General features: G+C 44.1%; 2 protein-coding genes across 2 annotated transcripts in view; one reads left to right on the top strand and one right to left on the bottom strand.

The window, feature by feature from the left end:
• Positions 1-1,143: 1,143 nt before the first annotated feature.
• Positions 1,144-20,826, top strand: part of PRDM4 (PR/SET domain 4) — a 30,249-nt gene continuing 10,566 nt past the window's right edge. Inside the window, exons 1-6 of the mRNA XM_075008058.1 lie at positions 1,144-1,334; positions 4,107-4,240; positions 5,900-6,085; positions 7,697-8,491; positions 14,719-14,868; positions 17,401-17,519. Of these exons, the coding sequence (XP_074864159.1) occupies positions 1,288-1,334; positions 4,107-4,240; positions 5,900-6,085; positions 7,697-8,491; positions 14,719-14,868; positions 17,401-17,519 (1,431 nt within the window). The 5' untranslated portion in view covers positions 1,144-1,287. The remainder of the gene's footprint in view (positions 1,335-4,106; positions 4,241-5,899; positions 6,086-7,696; positions 8,492-14,718; positions 14,869-17,400; positions 17,520-20,826) is intronic.
• PWP1 (PWP1 homolog, endonuclein) overlaps positions 14,507-20,826 on the bottom strand; it is a 56,998-nt gene continuing 50,678 nt past the window's right edge. Inside the window, exon 17 of the transcript XR_012647368.1 lies at positions 14,507-14,657. The gene's annotated coding sequence lies outside the window, so the exon portion shown is untranslated. The remainder of the gene's footprint in view (positions 14,658-20,826) is intronic.

The raw sequence follows: 20,826 nt of genomic DNA, 5'->3' as shown, positions 1-20,826 counted from the left end.
TGAGGCATCATAGAGCTTGGCAGGGAGCTTAGGTCTTGTGGGGTGCAGCAGAGATGTTAAGAGGTGCAGCAAAGTCAGGGTCTGTGGAGTGTGGTAGAAAGGCCAGGAAGCACAAGATGTGGCAAGGAAGTTGGCAGGGAAGCTGTGTGGAATGTGATGGGGCGGGGAGGATAGGTGGTACAGAGAACAGCAGGGAGGTCCTGCAGGGCATGCCAGGGTGTAGCAGGCTGTGGGTGAACAGTTGGTCAGGATGCATGGGGGTGTGCAGGTGTCAAGAGTGCATCCAAGTGGGGCATAATGAGGTGCAGCGGGGAGGACAAGTGGGGCATGGTGTGGCTCAGAGCTCAGGTGAGTTGCAAGATGCATCTGGCAGGTGGTGCATGGTGCAGGGGCCAGGTTGCCGCAGAGGGTTTGCTAATGCCGACCGCAGAGCAGAGGCTGGACGGGGCACAGAAGCCAGTTTGTGTGGGGTGGCGCAGGGCATGTGGGGGGCAGGGGGCTCAGGCTACAGCCGGGTCAGGCTGGTGCGCGGGGTGGTCGGGCTGCCTGGAGCGGGGTGGCTGAGTGAGGGAGATGGGGGAGGTATGTGGGGTGCGGAGGGCAGGTGCTGACAAACGGCGCTTCATACAGGGTGCAGGGTGGTCAGTGGAACTAAGCAGGGATGGCCGCAGCGGGGGTGCCGGGGCACACCCGTGCTTCAAGGCGGGAACGGTGCCCAGAGCTCTCTGCCCCGCCCCCGCCCGGCCCTCAGGCAGAGCCGCTGGCGCTGGGCCCCGGTAACAGCGGCGGGAGGGAGCGCAGTGTTGGAACCGGGACAGTCAGGGCGCGGAGGGGAGGTGACCGAGCTGCGGGAAGAGCGGCGGTTGGCACGCGGCCCAGCGGGGGGAAGGGAGCGATGGGGCGGGGAGAGCGACGGCTGGGTCGCCGGGGGAGGTGGCTGCGCCGCGCGAAGAGCTGCGCTTGCGACGCGGCGGGAGGTGGGTACCCGGCGGGAAGAGCCAAGCGCGGCAGCGGATCGCTTCCTAGATGCTGCTGCCGGACGAGGCCGAGGCCGGCGCCGGCGGGTTCTCGGGCTGTGCCGGCGACAGGCCCCCTCCCCCCGTCGGGGCTCGCGCCGCTCGGCGGCCCGCTGTCCGTCCGCCCGGCCCATGAGGCCGCTGCGGCTCTGGCCGGCGCTGGGCTGCCGCTCGCTGCCAGGGGCGGTGGCTCCCCCAGGCCCGGGAGCCGGCGGGCGGATGCCCGACCACGGAGCGGCTCCCGGCGGGAGAGCGGGGGCTGAGGGGCCCGATGCTGCTGCTGCCCGCGGGAGACGCCCGGCGCGGCCCCAGGCCCAGGTGAGCGGCGGCGTGGGGAGCGTGAGCGTGAGCGTGGCTTGGCAGCGGCGCAGCCCTCAGCCCCGGCCCCTGACCGCCGGGCCTGAGTCCCGATCCTGGCCGGGCTCCGCGTTGCCCCTTGTCCCGCGGGATCGGGGCCGGGCGCCGCCGCTCTCGTCCAGTCTGCGGCCAGCCCTGCAGCCCAGCGCCGCTCCGGCTCCGCAGCCGCCGGCGGTCAGTTCCTCCGGCCCTGTTCCCGGGCCGGTGCGGGGTGAAAGCCGCGGGCGGCTGGGGAAGCCCGGCCGGGAAATACCAGACGGGGCCAGGGCATCGCGAGTCCCCTGTAAATCTCGCCGTGTTTGAGCTGTAGCTTGCTCGGAGCTAGACTGTAGCCCTCCCTCGGTGGTGGCCTGAGCCCTCCCCTGCCGGGGGCTTTTGGCAGCCGCTTGACCTAGGGGGAGCCGGCGGGGGTGACCGGTGACCGGATCTCCCAGGATAGGATCATCCCTGGGCAGACTTCCCCAGCACCATCTAAGCAAGACAAGAGCCCTGGTCCCTGGATGCTAGTGGGAAGGGGAAGCACACACATGTATTGTGTCAGGCTCACAACTTGAAGCCCCAAACTGAAAATTTGGCCAGGGTTATGTGTGGACCTGAAATTTAAATGACAAGGGAAATGTGTTAGATGACCTGGGTTTGAATGTTTGTGTGCTACTTTTGCAAATTATTTTTCCTTCTGATTTTCTAAGTGTATTAATTACTAGTAGTAGGTGGTGGATTTAAAGTCTTGAGCTGGATTTATGAACAAAAGAAAGGAAAATGGACCGTGACAGTTCAAGTTGGTGTTCTTGATTCTGCCAAGTATGTGTCCACTTTGTTTTGGCCAGGCCTTCTTAATGGAGGAGAAAGAGTTTAGTATCTTTGCATGAACCAATCCTTGACTTTTGCTGAGGCTGTCAAATAGGGTGTAGGTTGATAAGGGCTTTTTCATGTATGATGTGTACAAATGTCAGTGAAGTACTAGCTTAAATACCCATTAATTACCTGTAGAACAGCCATCTTGTGGAAGTGACTTTGTCACTGCTTTCCAGGGTCATAATTGGCTTAGTGATTTAAACATCTGTACCTAGTACCAGTCCAGAGACAAGGCGAGTGAGATAATATAATTTGTTGGACCAGCTTCTGTTGGTAAAAGAGCCAGACTATCAAGCTATACAGAACTGTTTGTCAGGACCTGAGGAAGACCTCTGTGTATCTCAAAAGCTTGTGACTTTCACTTACGGTCCAAGAAAAGATATTACCTCACCCAGCTTGTCTCTCTAATAACCTGGGACCAACATAGCTACAGCAGGTCAAACAACTATTATTGGTTATGTCATCTGTTTCACCCCAGAAATATTTAGTTGAGTCTGTCTTAAAAAAGTAGTTTTAAACCCATAAACCTTGAAAATCAAAATGCCAATGTGCTGTTGTTCAGCTTCTAATATAAATAGTCCAGCTACTGACAGTATAACACAGGGCTGGGCAATAAACAGCCCATAGACCTAATGCAGTTTTCCCAGATAAGCTCCTAGCAGGCTTCCAGATGCTTTTATGTATCTCTGTGTCCATGGATACAGCCATATGCAGCTCCTGTTGGTGGCGGTTCACTCTTCCAGACCAATGGGAGCTGTAGGAAGCAGGTAGCCCACCAGGGGCTAACCCTGATGAACAACATCCAGCCAGTGGGCCGTTTTTTGACCACCTCTAGTCCAGAAGGAACTAGTATAGTTCATTGCAATTGTTGTGATAGTCTTGTAAATACATGTTTGCAGAATCTAGATCGGGGTGAGGAATCAGAATAGCAAGAAGAGCCATGTTTTTTCCAATTTGTTAAAAAAACAGTAATTCAAGAGCCTCAGTGCGTATGAATATGAGACGGTCCTGAATAAATAGCATCAAACAATACTTTTTTGTATGCCCTATTTTAAGAATAGTGCGCACACAATCATTTGTAATGGGATACATGTTTACCGCAGGATGTTCACAAACTTTTTACATATTCTCTTTCCTCACACTTTGCTTTTGTGTTTGTACCACTGTCTTCCTGGCTCTTACTCCAGAACCTTCTCTCTCTCTTGAGGATGCTGGGGGGGGCATTATCCAGTGTTTCAAGATCACATATTGTTTGCTATTAAGATATGAGGTGTTCATTTTTGGGCTTTTAGACATTCACTGTTTATCAAAAATAATCAGGAGGATTTTTTTTATTTTGCAGTTATAGTGTTGGGAGCCACAAAGACGTCCTTAGAGAGCTGCAGGTTGCAGACGCCTGATCTAGATCATCACAGTGAAGTTGCTGATATTTGAGAGATTTATTCTAGCTTGTGGTTTATTTTAAAAGAAAAAATGAAATTAAATAACTGCTCTCAAAAGACAACAATCTGACAAATCCTAAAAGCAGAGACTTAAAGATTATTTCCTTTGTTTTGTATTGTAGGGACTGGATATTACAGCATAAGAATATTTACAATTATTTTTCATTCAGCAATGTTGTTTGATACTTGGGCAATAGGGAGTGAGTTTTAATCTGATTTTTGTCCATTAGTATTGATTTTTGCTTTTTAATAAATAATTTGATCAATATTAGATCTATGCTTTCTATAAAACTGTCATTTGATAATGAGTGAAAACTATATTGTCTGCTGAAATTAGTGAAGTGCACATTTTGGTCAGTGGATATATATTGTACATAAAACTTATTTCTCTAGGACTGAACAATCTAAGAATGATCATCTGTTTTGTTTTTTGTAGGATGAATGAAATGAACTTGAGCTCGGTAGGGATGGATCAGCTGACCTCATCCTCTGTGAGCAATGCCCTGCCTGTATCAGGAAGTCACTTGGGATTGACTGCATCACCCACTCACAATGCCATACCAGCACCAGGTAACTTGGAGTGTTGCAGGACAGGCTGATACTTCTTTCTAGCTATGTGTTTGCATTCTGCTTGACAGCTGAAAAGAAAAGTAGCATAATGCGTGAAGCGTTCACACCCAGATAGTGGCATCTAGGTTTGTCCTCTGAAGGCTGGAGTCCTTAGGGGATGATATGATCACACACTTGAGCAGATCTGACATTTTAAACCACACTGTGGCATGAAGAGATGCCTAAAATGTGCTGCTTGTGTAGATGAGGCAAGACCAGCCTTTCTGTGGCAAGACTGGATGTTTCCCACACAATTCCTGCCTCTAAGAAGCTTCATTTTTGCTTTATTGGGGTATTAATGAGCTACCTCTTGTCTCTCCTTTTGTACTGCATTGATCACTTTGGTGTTTGAATCCCTTGAAATATGAATGGTTGATCTTTCTTCTGGAGATACCCCACTTTCCTCAGCCACTTTGGAAATGGAGCATGACTTCCTACGGTAGAAGTAGCCCCTTTGGAGCAGAAACAAGGCACTAAGAACCCAGCCAGGACTCCCTGATCTCAGTATCTGCACAGTCCCATGACCTCTACAGTGTCAGTGGACTGCTTTTTACAATTTGAACCCTGGACAGTTTGTCAGCTGATCATTTGTTTGCCACAGAATCCTCACAATCCCTCCGTTTTCAGTCTTATTTTCCATGCCTTCTGTACTCCTGCACGTTCTTCCTTCTCTCTCTTCCCTTTCCTTCTTTTTTACCTTCTCCTTTTCTATTTACTTTATTCATTAGTCCCTTTTAACCTGACCAAGCCCAATAATAACCCCCCAAGTTCTGTACTAAAGAAAATGATACATAATTTAAAGAACCTTGAAATGAAAAAGTATTTTAACACTTTCATACTTTCAAAAATGTTAAATAAAAGACCTCTAACTACTAACAATAAATACAATTGTTAATACTTGCGTATACTGGCATTTTAATAGGTAAGTAAAAATTACCTGTTGGGAGTTCACCAGAAGAAAAAAAATCTGGTGTTGCAGGGAAAAGGCAGACGTAGAACATGCTTTAGGAAACACTGAGTTCGGTTTATCCCTTAGATTGCTGCTGGTGATATTCTAAATATGCACATGAAAACTGAGTTCTTTAATCATAGTAACTAAGGGAAACCCCTATCTTGGCTAAGTTATAAATTCATGTAGCAAAGAGCAGTTCTTGGTGTGGTTTTGGCTGCAGAGCTCAGATTCCAAGTACAGAGGGGACCATTGTGATAATCCAGTTTGACCTGTCTAACTCCAGCCATAGAACTTCCCCAAAACAAGTCCTAAAGCATATCTTCTACCAAACACATTCAGTCTTGATTTTAAAATTGCTATTGATGTCTCCATGATCCTTAGTAAATTGTTCCGGTGGTTAATTACCTTCACTGTTAAAAATGTATGGCTTATTTCCATTCTGAATATGTCTGGCTTAGCTTCCAGCCATTGGGTCAAGTTATATTTTTGTCAGCTAGATTGAAGAGCCCATTATGAAATACTTGTTCCCTGATTAATGGTAATAGGAATTTTGCCTATATTCCTGCATTGCACTAGCCCCTATGATTTAAGTAAACATTTGTCTTGGTTACATATTTACTAAACTTACATAATTCCACTGAATTTTAATCAACATTTTATTCTTACAGGCTTGCCTGTTGCTATTCCAAACTTGGCCCCCTCCTTGAGTTCCTTGCCCTCTGCCCTATCTCTGATGCTCCCAATGGGTATTGGCGATCGAGGAGTGATGTGTGGTATACCAGAGAGAAACTACACCCTACCTCCACCACCTTATCCTCACTTGGAGAGCAGCTACTTCAGGCACATTCTACCTGGTGAGTAGTATAGTTCTGAAGATTGAAGTTGAGATAGGGTGTTGTTACAGTACATTTGAAGAACTGCATACAATTTTTTTTCTTTTCCATGCCTACCTAAGACAGTGAAAGAATACTCTGCATGGTATTCCTCATGAAAAATTCCCCTGGTTCTCCCGCTGAAGTTTAATATGTTGTATATCGGTATTGTAGTTGCCTTTCCATTGGGGAAGTGGTGGGGTTGAGGAGGTTGCCTGAGTTGTTTTCTGTCCTATCTTCTGCATGGGATATGGGGAAGGCATGGGGCAGTGGGCTATTGCCTCAGTTCTCAAAGCTGTACCCCACCTCCTTCCCCTTACTAGTCTACTGAAGGGTTGTGCTTCTCTTTTGCTGAGGCTTCTGAGATCCTCACAGGCCTTAGCATGGTTATCATGTACTCCACATAAAGCTGGCTTGCCCTGGTCAGTGCAAGTTCTGGTTGCCTGTCCATATAGGACATAGTATGCCTCTCTCCTGAGGCTATTTAGAAGGATGCTGTGTGGCTGGTGCTGACTGGCAGGTCCACTAGGATTCAGGTCCTTATATTGAGTTGTCAGTCCCTAGCACAAAAATGCACAGGCTTGCTGAAGAATAGGTGGTGACTGAGCCCTTAGGGAGGAAGAGCAAATCCTCATGTTACTCTTGAATGATGCTCTCCCAGCTGATCCAGGAGTTGAATTGATGGGTTCTGGAAGAAAATCTGTATCCAGAATACAAATGATTCAAACAAGTGTATAAAATACATATTTTAAAGTAAATGGATAAATGCTCAAGGATTTTCTCCATTTTCTTTAGTCTTAACAGAAAGATGAGCATCATCACTGGGTATGAAATGTTCAGTTCCACTGGATATCTTTTGGAGCATTTGTTGAAACGTTCTCTTTTGTAAGAAAGGAAAGCATACTTCTACCCAAACTGCTATATGACCGCTTTCTGTGTCCTTACACTATGAAGTCTGGGTCAGGTGTTAACAGCTGTCCTAAATTTATCAAATTAATAGAGCATTTCAGTATTTCAGTAGATGGAATGTTTCAGTAGATGGAAACTCTCAGAGGTGACTCATCATAATTTTATAAATTTAAAATGCACTTATATTGCCAGTGGTAAAAGTGTATGGTAGTTGCATGTTTCTTTGTGATTTGGATGTTTTATTTAGACTTGCCAAGAGTTTGTATTTGGAGGACTTACCTGAATCTTGTCTTAACTTAATTGTAAATCAGGAGCATGGTAAAAGAAATCTCAGTTTGACTCATAGGCTACGTCTACACTAGCCCCAAACTTCGAAATGGCCACGCAAATGGCCATTTCGAAGTTTACTAATGAAGCGCTGATATGCATATTCAGCGCTTCATAAGCATGCGGGCAGCCGCGGCACTTCGAAATTGACACGGCGCGCCGCTGCGTGGCTCATCCCGATGGGGCTCCTTTTCGAAAGGACCCCGCCTACTTCGAAGTCCCCTTATTCCCATGAGCTGATGGGAATAAGGGGACTTCGAAGTAGGCGGGGTCCTTTCGAAAAGGAGCCCCGTTGGGCTGTTTGACAGTTGATACTCACCCTTTCTTTTTTATTCTTCTTTTGTCCCCTTTCATTAGGTATTTTATCTTATTTAGCTGACAGACCTCCGCCTCAATACATCCACCCCAACACTATAAATGTTGATAGCAATCCAGCTTTATCTGTCTCCAATAACCCTTCAGCCCTAGATCCCTTCCAGACCAGTGGAACTGTGGGACTGGAATCAGGGATTGTCTCCATGGACTCTCGTGCAGTGAACACACATGGTGCTCAAAGCCTGCATCCGAGTGACAGCCATGAGGTAGCACTGGATACCACAATCACTATGGAGAGTGTTTCAAGAGTAACCAGTCCAATATCGACTGATGGGATGACTGAGGAGCTTACAATGGATGATGTAGCTGGGGAGCATTCACAAATCCCAAATGGCTCCCGGAATCATGAATCGTTAGCTGTGGACACAGTTGGCAGTAATTTGCCTTCAGATGCAGTGGGTCATAGTGGAGTCATACCCATTCATGGTAATACTTTGGAGCTTCCTGTTGTCATGGAGCCTGACCACATTGCAGGCCGGGTCAGCGGTATATCGGACAGCACACTAAATGACTCCATACATACCGTGGCCATGAGCACCAACTCTGTGAGCGTGGCGCTCTCTACCTCACACAACCTAACTTCCCTGGAATCTGTCTCCTTGCATGAAGTGGGTCTGAGTCTCGAGCCTGTGTCTGTGTCTTCCATAAACCAGGAAGTAACCATGGGGCCAGGCCATGTGGATGTGTCTTCAGACAATCTTGCCTTTGTACCATCATCTCTGCAAATGGAAGATTCCAATTCAAACAAGGAAAATATGGCTACCTTGTTTACCATATGTAAGTGTGCCAGCGTGCTTGCTTCTGCCTCTGGGTAGCATTTGATGTGTATCAGTTGTAAGGGGTGAGAATATTAAAACTATTGTATTGAGCCTTGTAGTGGTGGGAAACCTGTTAAGATTATTAAACAACATCCCCCCCTCCACCCTCCAAGAGGCTGGAAGATTTGAAGTTGAGGATTACACTTCCAACAATTAGGCATAATGGGTCTCCATTTTAATACAGTTCTTTTGTATCTGTCTTCTCACTTTGCCTGGAGGTTGGAACCTTAATCATTACCCTGTGAACTTTTTGTGTTTCGTGGATTTCTTGTCTGTTAGTGTCCCTCAAGAAGGAATTTTATTGGATGAATGTTTTAGTTTGACAAGTTTTAATTACATCATCTGTCTGTCCATGATTATCACATAGAAAGAGTTGTGAAGAGCCATTAGAAATGAGGCACTCAACAAAAATCCAGAAAGGAGGGGATGTGGCATTCTGCTGACTTTTTTCCAGCGACCCCTATAACATGTTTTTTGTGTTTTGAGGCTAGCTGATTTTTCAAGAGGAGGAGTTCGTGACTTGCTCTAGAGTTGGTCATCCCTCCTGGACTACCTGGAGGGTAGTTCTTGAGATTCCCACTAAATCAGTTTTCCTGCAGCTGAGATCTGTGTCTTTCTAGTGTTTCTACGACCTGTCTGTCTGGCATGCTGCCATTTAACTATGAGGCTGCATTTTAACATGGAAGCCTTTAAATTTCAATACAATTGTCATTATCCGTTTTTCTCCTTTCTCTGTCCTACAGCACCCCCTCCAAATCCCTGATTGACTAGTCATACATTTGAAGAAGAAATATATTGAGTTCAAAAATCTCCATTTTTTGCATGATTTTAGGAATTGTGTAGTTTTTTAATCAGATTCCCGACATCAGATGGTTGAGAGGACTTGACAAAGCATGAACTGATGGCATTGCTGAGCGCTATCCTTGTGTGTTTACATTGCCCATAAAAGGTATGCTCTTATTTTGGGTTAACTAATCTGCATTAGCTAATTTATTGAAACAATACACAGCAACTCTATTTTCAGTTTGGGGTAGCAGCTTGTTGGCTTTGACTTGAGCTCTAATCCCAGTCAAAAGCAGAGTTACTAAGTCTTAAAGTGTTGTTTCAACCAGTTAGACTAAGGTAGTTTAGCCAACCCAGATTAAGAACACACCGTTTTTGTCAGGGAAGACACGTCTCATGTTTCCTTGTAAAGAATATCTTTTCCAGATAAAATCTTTCATTTTAGTTTTTCATTTTACTTTTGAATAAAGTGAGTTTGTGGCCAGATGCATGAAAATAATGATAAAAGATTTTTTTTTCCAGGTACTTCAAGCATAATGTCTTTTCAGTGGTTACTGTGGGAGATGGGTGTCTCTCTTCAGTATCTCCATTTTACAAATGGGAAAAATACAAAGCACGTAGACCGGTTAACAACTACACATACATTTTGAGGCTAAAATCATTATTTGTAAAATAATTTCAGGTTCTCTAGTATGGAAAACTAAAATACTAACATTCAGATAAATTATGGGCAGTGAATTTTTTCATCCATTCCACTACTAGATGTAGATATCATTTACTTTTTTAAAAAAGTGGATGTCATTTTCAGTGTTCTACTTCATATTTGTGTTTCCATGCTGTGTTTCAGTTGTTGAACTAGGGGTTATTTCACATTATCAGTTCCTCTTACTGCAGTTCTCTAAATATGCTTACCCTCCTTACACCTTAAGGCTTTCTAATGTCAGCTGTATGCAGTCATCCATCTAACAGATGCGGTTGTGATCATATAGTCATTCAATTTGTACTTCACATAGGATCACATTACAATACCATTATTCATTTTGGGGGCAGAGCATCAGCACATATAAATTGTCCAAGCTCTATAGACCTCACGGGAGCTGTGAAAGTTTATACTAGCGGACCATCTGCCACATTGAATGGTACCAAATACCATAATTAGTGTCATAGAATCATAGATTCACAGAGCTGGAAGGGACCTCAAGAGGTCATTGAGTCCAGCCACCTGCCCCAAGCAGGAGCAGCTCCAACTAAGTCATCCCAGCCACAACTGTGTTAAGCCGGGACTTAACCTGTAGGGATGGAGATTCCACCAGTTCTCTAGGCAGCGTATTCCAGTGCTTCACCACCCTCCTAGTGAAGAGGTTTTTCAAAGTATCCAACCTATTCCTTTCCTTCTGTGACTTCAGACCAAATTCCTTGTTCTGCTATCTGTTACCACTGAGAACAGTTTCTCTCCATCCTTTTTAGAGCAGCCCTACAGAAAGCTGAAGGCTGCTATTAAATCACCCCTCAGTCTTCTCTTCTGCAAACTCAGTAAGCCCAAATCCCTCAGCCTATCCTCATAGGTCATGTGCTCCAGCCCCTTAATCATTTTCGTTGCCCCCTGTTGAACATGCTCCTGCACATCCACATCCTTTCTATACTGGGGGGCCCAAAACTGGATGCAGTACTTCAGATGTGGCCTCACCAGTGTCAAATAGAGGGGAACAACCACCTCTCTAGATCTGCTCGAAATGCTCCTCCTAATGCACCCCAACATGCCATTAGCCTTCTTGTCTACAAGGGCATGCTGTTTACTCATATCCAGCCTTTCATCCACTATAATCCCTAGGTCCCTTTCCACTGAACTGCTGCTTAGCCAGTTGGTCCCCAGCCTATAACAGTGCTTGGGATTCTTCCGCCCCAAGTGCAGGACTGTACACTTCTCCTCCTTGAACCGCACCAGATTTCTTTTGCCCCAGTCCTCCAATTTATCTAGGTCACTCTGGATCCTATCTCTAGCCTCCAATGTATCTACCTCTCTCCCTAGCTCGATGTCAACCGCAAACTTGCTGAGGGTGCGATCCAGTCCCTCATCTAGGTCATCAATAAAGATGTTGAACGGCACTGGCCCCAGAACCAAGCCTTGGGGCACTCCACTTGAAACCCACCGTCATCTAGATACTAAGCCATTGACCACTACCGGTTGGCCTCAATGTCAAGCCAGCTTTCTGTCCATTTTATAGTCCAGGTGTCCAATTCCTTAACTTATGGGCAAGAATGTTGTGGGAGACAGTATCAAAAGCTTTACTGAAGTCAAGGTATATCACATACACTGACTTGCCCATGTCCACAGAGCTTGTTACCTCATCATAGAAGCTGATCAGATTGGTCAGGCAGGACTTGCCCTTGGTGAATCCATGTTGATGACTTTTGATTACTTTCCCCTCTTCCAAGTGCTCCAAAATGGATTCCTTGAGGATCCCTTCCATTATTTTCCCAGGTGCTCAGGTAAGGCTGAGTGGTCTAAAGTTCCCTGGATTGTCCTTCTTTCCTTTTTTAAAGACAGGCACTACATTTGCCTTTTTCCAGTCATCCGGAATCTCTCCCAGTCTCCAAGAGTCTTCAAAGATAATGGCCAAAGGCTCGGCAATGACATCTGCCATTTCCCTCCATACCCTTGGGTGCATTAAATCCAGACCCATGGATTTGAGTGCATCTAGTTTTTCTAAGTAGTTCTTAACTCATTCCTTCCCCACTGAGGGCTGCTTTCCACCTTCCCATATTGTACTGTCTAGCACCATAGTGTGGGAGCTCTCCTTGTCTGTGAAGACAGGCAAAAAAATCATTGAGTGCTTCAGCTTTTCTTACGTCATCTGTCACTAGGTTCTCTCTCTCATCCAGTAATGGCCCCACACCTTCCCTGATAACCCTCTTATTCTTAACCTGTCTGTACATACCCTTCTTGTTACCCTTCATATCCCTTGCCAGCTGCAGTTCCAGTTGTGTCTTTGCTGTCCTGATTACTGCCTGGCATTTTCTAGCCATATATTTATACTCCTTCTTAGTCATCTGTCTGAGTTTCCACTTCTTATACACATCCTTTTTGAGTTTAAGCTCACCAAGGATTTCCCTGTTAAGCCAAGCTTTTTGCCTACCATATTTGTGTTTCTTACTATGCAGCAGGATTATTTGTTCCTGTGCCTTCAGTAAGACTTCTTTAAAATATTGTCAGTTCTCATGCACTCTTTTTCCCTTTATCTTTGTTTCACACGGGATCCTGCCAATCAGTTCTCTCATGGAGTCAGTCTGCTCTTATGAAATCAAGGGTCTGTATATTACTGCTCACCTTTCTTCCTTTTATAAGGATCCTGAAATCTACCATCTCGTGATCACTGCAGCCCAGGTTGCCACACACTTCTGTTTCTCCTACTAGTTCTTCCCTGTTTGTGAGCAGCAAGTCAAGTTGTGCATGGCCCCTGGTCAGTTCCATCAGCACTTGTACGAGGACATTATCCCCAGCATTCTCCAAAAACTTTCTGGATTGTCTGTGTGCTGCTGTATTGGTCTCCCAACAAATGTCTGGATAGTTAATGTCTTCCATGAGAACCAGGGCCTGTGATTTGGAAGCTTCTCTTAGCTGTCCGAAGAAATTCTCCTCTCCCTGATCTGGTGGTCTATAGCAGACACCAAATACAACATCACCTCTATTGCTTCCTTCTCTAAGTTTAACCCAAAGACAATCAACTGGCTTTTCTCCCTCCTTTATACTGGAGTTCTGAGTAATCATAATGCTCCCTCCCACAGAGTGCAACTCCTCCTCCTTTTCTGCCCTGTCTGTTTGTCTGTCCTTCCTAAACAGTTTGTACCCTTCTGTGAATGTGCTCCAGTTATGTGAATCATCCCACCAAGTCTCCATTATTCCAATCACTTCATACTTCTTAGACTGTGCCAGGGCCTCTGGTTCCTCCTGTTTGTTTCCCAGGCTTCTTGCATTGTGTACAAGCACCTTAGAGAAGTGGCTGATTGGCCCACTGCCTCCTCTTCACCCAAGAATCCTGCTGCGTTGTACCCTACTCCTTCCCCACTTACCTCAGGGCTTGTGTCACTGTCTCCTCAGCAAACCTAGTTTTTAAAGCCCTCCTCACTGGGTTTGCAACCTGCCTGCAAAGATGCTCTTCTGTACTACTGGAGTTGGTGAGATCATTTGTTGGAGGTATTACTCACTTTAAGTAAGGGTATTGCAATTTGACCCATCACACATTAATTCTAGGATGCACACAAAAATCTGCTATTTAGTTAATTTTTCATAATATCTTTCCATGTGAAGAGATGAGGTATTATGGAGGGATGAGAATTGTCAGCTCTATTCACAGTGAAGTTGAGCTGCAAGCTTTTTAAGTGACAGTGAGACATAGTATAAAATACTTTTTCCGATTATATTTAGGATGGAAATAAGTTTGAAGTGTTCTATAAAGATTTATGCTTAGTGACAGCTACAGAAAATTACTCCTCTGAGTGCTCTTGGGAACAAATTTCCATTCCTTTCACTGGCATTCTATAAATTCAATTTTAATGATAGACTTCACACAATAAAAATATATACTACTAAGTCTCTCCACAGGGGCTTCAGTTTCTGCTGGAGTGAAGGTGTTTGTGTTGTAAGACACTGGACAGGAAGCTAAAAATCCTCTAGTATGGTGGTGAAATGGAAGAACCCTGAAGCCTTAGCTTCCCTTCACTATATAGCTCTACATATATGAGCAGTCTCCATGTTACTTGTGTAGTGTGCTAAATATGCAAGTCAGAAAGATCGCTTTTCTAAGAATGTTACTCCCCCTGTGATCTCAAGGAAAGCTGTTTTTTTTCCTACTTCGATCAGCTGCAATAAGAACTGCTTGTTTTGTTGCTGATGCATACAGAAGCATAGTTTATCTTTTTCATTAGTATACTAAATATACAGGGATAAGGTGAGAAAACCTTGTTAAAGTCAGTAAAGTAGACAGAAGCATCACAAAACAAATCAGTGTAGGTAAGCAGGGGCCATTTTTACACAGTTCTTCTGACTAAAACAACAAATTAATCTGATTTTTGGTTAAAATCCAGTCAGAAGGAATTTGTCTGCTCCTTTTTGGATTTTTCCATTCCCAGTTGTGTCATAGATTTCTTATTTGGCAAGGCCCTAATTTCTTTTGCTTTTCCATTCACCACCTTTAAAAGGAGTATATATAATAGTATTTCCTCCCACTCTTTTTCTCTTGTCTAAATGGAGTATAAGCTCTTTGGCAGGGACTCTCTTGTTGGGTGCTTGTAGAGGGCTGATTATAGTACAGCTTTCTCTCAGTTGGGCCTTCAGGCGTTAACTGTAATACAAATAATAAATATTACCTCACTGATTTGTGGTGGTGTTTTTTCTACCCGCAGGGTGTACGCTGTGTGACAAGGCCTATCCATCAGATTGCCCAGACCATGGGCCTGTAACTTTCATTCCTGACACCCCAATAGAGAGCCGAGCCAGACTTTCTCTCCCAAAACAGCTTGTTCTCCGGCAGTCTATCATGGGAGCAGAACTAGGTAAGGAAGATCTATTTCTCGTATTTCTCTACAGAGCAGTAAAACAAACCCCAGTGATATTAACATGCTTATGGAATGCTAATAAAAAAAGGTCTATACATTAAGAAAGTGACGCCAGAGGTCACTTCAGGCAGCCACCATAATTGCTTATAGTGTGCAAAAGGGTCTTGGTCTGTGGCCATGTTTTTGGACTTTGCCTAGACTGGGGTTTTATCATGGGTTATTAAATGTGTTAGCTAACACACTGGATAGTCCTGCATAGATAAGGCAATGTGTGTTTTATGATGCGCTAAACTGGTTGAATCAAAGGCTGGAGCAAAGCTTAAGCTCCAGCTCATCTTCATAGCAGATGTTCAAGTCTGCCTTGTGTGCACTAAACTTTTCAGATGTGTTTGCTTCTGTGATCTGACATGCTGTTAATGTCTGTTCTATCCAAAATGTTAGCAAATGAGATCTGTTTATATCTCTTTTGTAACCATTCAGCAATAAATAGGTCCTGCAGTACATCTGTCTAGCCAAAATATATTCTGTTTTCAATGTTGGAAATGTTGCACAGTAAGTAAAGTATACTGGTAAAATGTAACTTGAGACTTGCACATTTCATTCAAGGAGTTATTTTCTTTTGGAAGAGATTGTTGATACGTGTATGAGTAAATAGCCAGTATTTCTGAAAGAAGGCCCCAATTCAGAATGAACATGATCCAGGTGGTGTGAATCTCCATAGCTCCACTGAAGTCAAAGAAACTAGACTGACTTATGCTCGCTGAAGATCTGACTTATTCGCTTTTGACGTGGTCAGTGTTGCCCATCCTCACCCTACAGAGTCTTCTTTTTTGAGAAAGATCATCGGCGAGGTTGCAGTAATGCAGCTCTAGCAATCACACGTCCTAATTTACCTAACACCTATCGCAGTGTTAGGTAAATTTGGTTTCAGATCCGAATATGGGTAGAGGTTTACCAATTGTGTTGGAGGATTATCCTTTGGCATGGATAAAGATCAAGTTTCCAGTGATATGCTAGACTGGCTAGCATGATGTGCCAGCAGACCCTCGCTAGATTGACTGACTTGCTTTTGAGTCTCTGCAATCTGTTTTTATTTTTTGGGAAGCTGCTTTGGACTCAGGGTGGGGAGAAGTGGGAAGAGATAGTATTGGGTAATTGCTCATTTGCTTTAAAATGTCTCTTTTATTAGTTATCCTTCATTTTTATTAGGTAGTTGAGGGAGTCAGTGAAGCAGACTGCCTCTGTTATCTTCAGCAGGTGCGTGGTAGCCAGATTTAGCACTCCATGTTATCAAATCCAGACAGTGTAGTTAAGTAACTTTCCCAGTGTCTGGCTGAAATTGGAGCTTGATGAGAGTAGCTGCTTGAGGTTCAATTTAGATAGAGAAACTGATTGTAGTTTGGGGAAACAACCACAAAAAATGCAGAAGTGATACCTGACCACTGTTCTTCAATTAGGGCTGGTCTGCATTGAGAACTTATATTGGCATAGCTGTGTCTCGGAGATGTGAAAAACCCACACCAGGGAGACATAGCTATGCCAGCCTAACTTTCAGTGTAGACAGTGCAAGGTCAGTTGAAGGATTTTTCTGCCATCATAGCTACCACCTGTTGGGGAGTTGGATTACCTATGTTGATGAGAGACCCTCTCCTGTTAGCATAGATAGGGTCTACAGAAAAAGCACTACAGAGGCACAGCAGCAGCCATTTAGAGTGACTATACCTTCAGATTTGCAATCTACTTCTGGGTATTCTGGTAGTAAAATTTTTCAGGTGCTGCCTTTTCCAACTGCACTTGGCAGGTAGATTGTGACCTTCCTATTAGATGTGGACCTTAAGATTGGATCATTGGTTGCATATCCAAGGGTCTGAAGACTAGTGGGAAACTTCAGCTAGAGAAGCTGGTTTGCTTAGTGGTGCTTCTTACTGGGAACAGATTATCCACGTGCTGAGTTTCAGTAAATTCTACTTTGTTCCTGCAAGCTATCAAATGTATTGGCGTGGGGCTACAAATATAAATGTGTGTAATAATAATAATAACAACAATAATAAAAATATGGATACGTGATTTTGTCTGCCCATCACAGAAATATATTTGCCTCTGGTAAGAAATGCAGAAGGTATTAAACAACACCCAGCAACAATTTGGCAATTTGTAGAGATTTGGTAGTGTAAATTCATTGGAATTAGGTACTGCAGTGATGATTTTTCTGGTACTTCAGCAAGTGCCAGGAAATCTTTTAATAGGCATAAATGGTCAGGCCTTAGTTTTACAGCTTGTCTGACTTGCTTTAGAAAACAAAAAGTAAATATTGTGATTAGAGCAAAATGGCTTCCAAGGCTGTTATATGATGATGGTGTCCCTTGTTTCTATGATAACTGTATCCTATTTATGGAACACAAGGTTTTATTGTGTGATGCCCAGCTACAACTTTCAGAACATTATCTCACAAACATATGCCATCTTTTGGCTGTGGTTGACTTGTTGCTTAAATAATTGATTCTGCAGTTAGTACCTTTCTGTTGATAGGTGTGTGGACACGGGAGACAATTCCGGTGAGGACTTGCTTTGGACCTCTGATTGGGCAACAGAGTCACTCTTTGGAAGTAGCAGATTGGACAGACAAAGCAACCAATCACATTTGGAAGGTCAGCATATGTCAAGTCTCCTAAATCCCATGTCAGTGTCAAAACTGCCAGTGTGGTAGTTTTAATTGCTACTTGAATGCTCTCTTCTCACTCCCTCAACCTAAAATCAGGGCTGTTCTTGTGGAAGAGGTTGGGAAGTGGGGATATGTATATGATAACAGTTATGCATATGTCTTTACAAGGCTGCTAGTGATAACTGATGTACCAAGTACACTGACAGTTGGACTTGGAACATTCTGTAGTCTAGGGCCAAATCCTGTAGTGGGTCACTTGTGATGACCACTATTTCTGTAGTGTTACCCACTGAGTTCTCATTTGTACTCCTGAAATCAGTACTGGTTTATTTGTTTACGTTGCAGACTGTAGCATCCCTACCAAAGCAGTAGGTCATTTGCTGTAAGAAAGCTACTGAAAAAGCTTTTGTTTTCGCTTTTGGGTAAAAGTTCAAATGGTTCTGACACCCTTGACTTTCTAGTACCATCAGCTCTATGCATGATAGTCAAATGCTGAGGGTTCAGCAGTGCAAGTCCAGAAGAAACAAATGCAGTGAGATTCTCTGCCCAGTTTAAGTAGCTTAGAGGTCAGCAGTTCTATCTAGAATGACCAAGTCTGATGCTGAAATCCCAGTACTACTGATTTCATGTTAAAAGATGACACTGTCGTCCTTGATCCTTTAGTGTATACTGAGTCATCACTCCCAGATCTGGGTTTCTTGAAATGACCAAAGCAGACTGAAGAACTTCAAAAACATTTTGCAAAACTGAGTAAAATGAAATGGCAAATGAAATTTAATGTGGATAAATGTAAAGTAATGCACATTGGAAAAAATAACCTCTACTGTACATACAGGATGATGGGGGCTAATTTAGCTACAACTAATCAGGGAAGATATGATAATGAGCCATATCCTCCCTGACTGAACAGACCTTGTCAACTCTGGCCCTCCTCTTGACTGGTGTTCCATCGTTTTCATAAGCCCATGTATTGAAACCCTTCTCTGGAGCACCCCACTCATGCATCTGATGAAGCAGGTCTTTGCCCACAGAGCTTATGCTCCAAAATATCTGTTAGTCTGTAAGGTGCCATAGGACTTCTTGTTACTTTGAAATTTGTTACTGAGTGTCCAGGAAGAGTGAAATGTTCTCCGACAGGGTTTTGTATGTTACCATTCCTGCTATCTGATTTGTGTCCATTTATTCTTTAACATAGAGACTGACTGTCCAGTTTGGCCAATGAACGTTGCAGTGGGGCATTGCTGGCACATGGTGGCATATATTATATTAGTAGATGTGCAGGTGAGAGAGCCCCTGATGGCGTGGTTGATGTGGTTAGGTCCTATGATGATATCATTGATGTAGATATGTGAGCAGAGTTGGTGCTGAGATTTGTTGCAGGGATTGGTTCCAGGTTTAGAGTTACTGTGGTGTGATTTATAGTTGCTGGAGAGAATTTTTTTCAGGTTGGCGGGCTGTCTGTGGGCGAGGACTGGCCTGCCTCCTAAAGTCTGTGAGAGTGAAGGATCATTGTTCAGGATGGGATGTAGATCACTGATGATGTGCTGGAGAGGTTTTAGCTGGGGGCTGTATGTGATGGCCAGTGGTGTTCTGTTGTTCTCCTTGGCCATTTCTGAAAGTGGCATGCTAATAAACGGCCCGAAATATACTGGAGGCTGCTTCTTCCTGAAAATTTTCAGGAGGAAAAGATCCCCCGGGGCCGCACTTCTACATGCTGTTTTGGAGTCCGGAAGAGCTTCTTCCGGACTCCAGATCATGTAACCTTATGCTAATAAGGCCATCCCAGCACCTCATTAGCATATTTGGGCTGTTTAGTAGCATGCCACAGAGGCATGTGTAGAAACGGCCCTTGTTGGGGCTGTCTTGTAGCAGGTGGCTTCTGGGTACACGTTTGGCTCTGTGAATGTGTTTCTTCATTTCCTTACGATACCCACCTAATTGCACTTAATTTTGGAGTAAGCCGTTTAAACTCATTGGCACGTCTGTTTTTTTTGAGAAAACAAGTACAGAATGGAGGTCCCTTGGAAAAGCTGAATTATGCAGAAATAAAATAGGGAGTAGACTTATGGCATCACCATTACAGTCTGTGACCACAATGTTCGAAAATAAGGGGCTTGTATTATGTAATATAAGTACATTGAGACTTGGCAACTCTAGATTTCGCTTTCTGCAGCTTTTTGTATTGTATACTTGAATGATAGTTTCTAAACCTAGTTAATTAATTAAACCATAAGGAGTAGCTAAACTAAACCTTTTTTTCTAGCAACATCCAATACATCAAACAGCTTGAGAATTTACCTGTCAGGTCAAACTTGTACTGAAAGAGTGATGCTTTGCAGAGTGAATTATTTAAATTACTAATCAGTTGATCTGTTCAGCCATATCCGCATCTTCATCCACATCATTTTCTTCCAATAAGCATTTTTCCTTATGGTGTTTCATTCTTGCAGCTACGCCCTACATCAAATTCTGGAACTGATCACGTGACACATTTTTCTTTTTACCTAGGGAATGAATTTCTCCAAAATATGCCCAGGTAGGGTGTCTCTCTTATACCCAGACTCCATGACAGTTTTTCTGCGCAAAAGTGAGAGGGAAAGATGGGGAGGAGAGGAATATAGAAAGCTGTGCATGTGCTGAATAATGTCGTCCTTTGTCTTTCTAGTTCACTCTACTGTTTCTTTGTATGCTGTCTCCATCCTTTACTATATATTGTCTCTCTGTCTTTAGGACAATGTCTTAACTAACTCCTCTGCTGTGCTTGGCCAAGGTCCACCACCACATGAGCACAGAACAAAATCAGTCCTATCCAGATTGTCTGTCTTTGCACATTTTACTTTTTAGTTTGCTGAGAAACAGAAATTTAGAGCCCATATCTTTGAAGAAGCAAGAGCTAGTAGCTATGGACAGACTAGGACTTTTAATTAATTTTTATGGAACTAGACTTGATGATCTCTTGAGGTCCCTTTGGCTACGTCTACACTAGCCCCAAACTTCGAATTGGCCATTCAAATGGCCATTTTGAAGTTTATTAATGAAGCGCTGAAATGCATATTCAGTGCTTCATTAGCATGCGGGCGGCTGCGGAGCTTCGAAATTGACACGGCTCGTCCCGACGGGGCTCCTTTTTGAAAGGACCCCACCTACTTCGAAGTCCCCTTATTCCCATGAGCAGATCACCATTTGTGTGGCCATTTTGAAGTTTGGGGCTAGTGTAGACACGGCCTTCCAGTTCTAGTGTTCTATGCGCTCTGTGTGTGTGTGTGTGTGTGTGTGTGCGTGTGCGTGTAGCA

The sequence above is a fragment of the Carettochelys insculpta genome, chromosome 1 (genome assembly GCF_033958435.1).
Source record: "Carettochelys insculpta isolate YL-2023 chromosome 1, ASM3395843v1, whole genome shotgun sequence".
NCBI lineage: Eukaryota > Metazoa > Chordata > Testudines > Carettochelyidae > Carettochelys > Carettochelys insculpta.
The sequence above is the reverse complement of the archived record's forward strand: the minus strand, read 5'-3'. Positions and strand labels throughout refer to the sequence as shown.